This window comes from Eimeria necatrix, genomic scaffold (assembly GCF_000499385.1).
Source record: "Eimeria necatrix Houghton genomic scaffold, Enh_scaff333, whole genome shotgun sequence".
Lineage (NCBI taxonomy): Eukaryota > Apicomplexa > Conoidasida > Eucoccidiorida > Eimeriidae > Eimeria > Eimeria necatrix.
In genome coordinates, this window is record NW_013655331.1 from 1 (window position 1) to 2,500 (window position 2,500).

At 58.2% G+C, this 2,500-nt stretch overlaps 1 protein-coding gene across 1 annotated transcript; it reads right to left on the minus strand.

Annotated features, from left to right (window-relative positions):
- Positions 1 to 49: 49 nt before the first annotated feature.
- On the minus strand, positions 50 to 1,834 carry ENH_00044430 (metacaspase 1 precursor, putative; the record flags this gene model as incomplete). The annotated part of the gene is made up of 3 exons (XM_013585449.1): positions 50 to 402; positions 531 to 1,285; positions 1,529 to 1,834. Coding segments are annotated over 3 exons (1,414 nt in total), but the record flags the coding sequence as incomplete, so codon positions are not given.
- Between the last annotated feature and the right edge of the window lie 666 nt (positions 1,835 to 2,500).

Sequence of the window (2,500 nt, forward strand, 5' to 3'; positions counted from 1 at the left end):
GGCAGCAGCGGGGCTGCAGCGGCAAGAGAAGCGCAGGTAATCTTCTTACCGGGGTGAGGAGGTATGCAGGAGGGCTGGTGCAGGGCTGAAGCGGGCAGCAGCACTTGCTGCTGCTGCTGCTGCTGCTGCTGCGGCTGCCACTGCTGCTGCTGCTGCGGGGAGAAGGGCCCCACAGGCTCGCCTTGAGGGTACGGCAGCCCCTGTGGCTGCGCTGAAGGAGTGGCAGAAGAAAATGCAGGTGCAGCAGGAGTTGGGAATGCTGCTGCTGCTGCAGCCGCCGCTGCTGCTTGCTGCTGCTGCTGCTGCACTTCGTACTGGTGGCTTGCTGCTGCTGCAGCAACCTCCTTCCGCAGCAGCAGGTCCACAGCCTTCTCCCTGTCCCCCTTGCAGTGACGCAGCGCCCTGCATCAACAGCAGCAGCGTGAGCAGCAGCGACAGCAGCTGCATGAGACACAGCAGCAGCAGCAGCAGCAGCAGCAGCAGCAGCAGCAGCAGCAGCAGCAGCAAAGGGCGGGTACTCTGTAGTTTACTTTTTGATCTGCTTCCTCGTTACCCGCGGCACGATGGACTGTATGTACGCTATGTCGGCGTCTTCATTCTTGCTGCTCTTGCTGCTGTTACTGCTGCTCCTGCTGCTGCTGCTACTGCTGCTGCTGCTGCTGCTGCTGCGCTTGTGGGCTCCGGCGCCATACGCGTAATGCTGCTGCTGCTGCTGCTGCTGCTGCTGCTGCGTGTTGCCATTAGCCTGGTCTTGTACATAAACGTGTTCATGCAGCAGCAGCTGCGGCGCTGGCTGCCCTGGGGTGACTATGTTTGCTGCTGTCTCCCTCCCCTGCTGCTGCGGCTGCTGCTGCTGCTGCTGCTGCGCGTAGGGAGGCTGCTGCTGCTGTGCGTAGTAGGGTTGCTGCTGCGGCATGTAGTAAGGCTGCTGCTGCTGCATATAGTACTGCTGTTGCTGCATTTGCTGCGGCGCATAATAGGGATACTGGTGCTGCTGCTGCTGGTAGTAGCCTTGCTGCTGCTGCTGCTGCAGCTGCATCTGCTGCTGCATCTGCTGCGCCAGAAAGGCATCTACGCCGTCATGGTGGTGCATGTCTTGCAGCGCCAGCTGCTGCTCGTGTCTCTGCTGCTGCTGTCGCTGCCAGTCGATGTGCTGCTGCTGCTGCAGCTGCTGCTGCAGCTGCTGCCGGTGTGCTGCTGCATCAAACCGCCGCAGCTGCAGCATCAGCAGCAGCCCCGCCCCAGGCCCCAGGGAAGTCAGCGGAGCGAAGACTGATTGAGGTGTCTGTACAGAAAATAGCAGCAGCAGCAGCAGCAGCAGCAGCAGCAGCAGCAGCAGCAGCAGCAGCAGCAGCATTCTTATTTTCCATACTTTGTACATTTACGCAAATACACTTCGCTGATCCGAACAAACAAAAATGACATGGACTTATTTAATCATTGCTGCTATAGGCATCTTTGCTGATAGCAGCAGCAGCTGCTGCAGCTGCTGCTGCTGCTGCTGCTGCTGCTGCTGCTGCTGACGCACAGGCTCCTCTGCTGCAGGCAGCTGCACCCTGGTTTCGCCAATTTCCTTTTTCTTCAGAAGGGAATGCTTCCAAACCCGCAGCAGCAAAGTGGAGCCGTCGATGGCCTTGTCGTAGGGCAGCAGGAACTCAGCCTGCTGCTGCTGCTGCTGCTGCTGCTGCTGCTGCTGCTGCTGCCGCTGAACGGGCTGCAGCAGCGGGCTCTTTTGCTTCTCGCCCCGCCAGAGAAACTTCACGTACACTTGCTGAGCTGTAGAGACACCGCAGACGCCCATTATCTGCAGCCGCAGCCGCAGGTGACCCTCCATTGTGCAAACCCTAAACCCTAAACCCTAAACCCTAAACCCTAAACCCTCGGGCCACCCGCTGGCTGTGGCCTGATAAGGCACTTCAGGAAATGAGGCTGTTGCTGCAGCTGAGGTGTACATACAGCTGCGCCCACGGAGTCCCGCTAGAGGTTGACCAGCGGGCCTGCCGCTGCTGCTGCTGCTGCTGCTGCTGCTGCTATGCTGCTGCTGCTGCTGCTGCAGAGCACGCACGGAAATAAAAGAAGTGAGTTGGAGGCAACGCGAGGACTAAAATTAAGGCTCATAAGTTAAAAGTGAAACAAACGCGGAATCTGGTGTGCGGCTGCTGCAGCAGTCCTTCTGCTGCTGCTGCTGCTGCTTTGCTGCATGTTCTTCTTTTTGCTGTTTTGTTAGTCAAGAGCAGCAAACGCAGAGTTGCTGCATTCAGGTGTACGTACACCTCAACGAAATTAAGCTACTAGGCCCCCCAAAGTCATCTTGGGCCTTCCCCTGGCGCTGCCGTTCCAGCGGTCCGCCGCTGCTGCTGCTGCTGCAGCAGCAGCAGCTGCTGCTGCTGCTGCTGCTGCTGCATGCAGTGGCCTCAGCCCCGAGTGCTCTAGAGAGCATGTTTAACATGAAGTTGGTCAAATAAAACAATTAAAATTCGAAAGTTGTTTATCTTTTTGG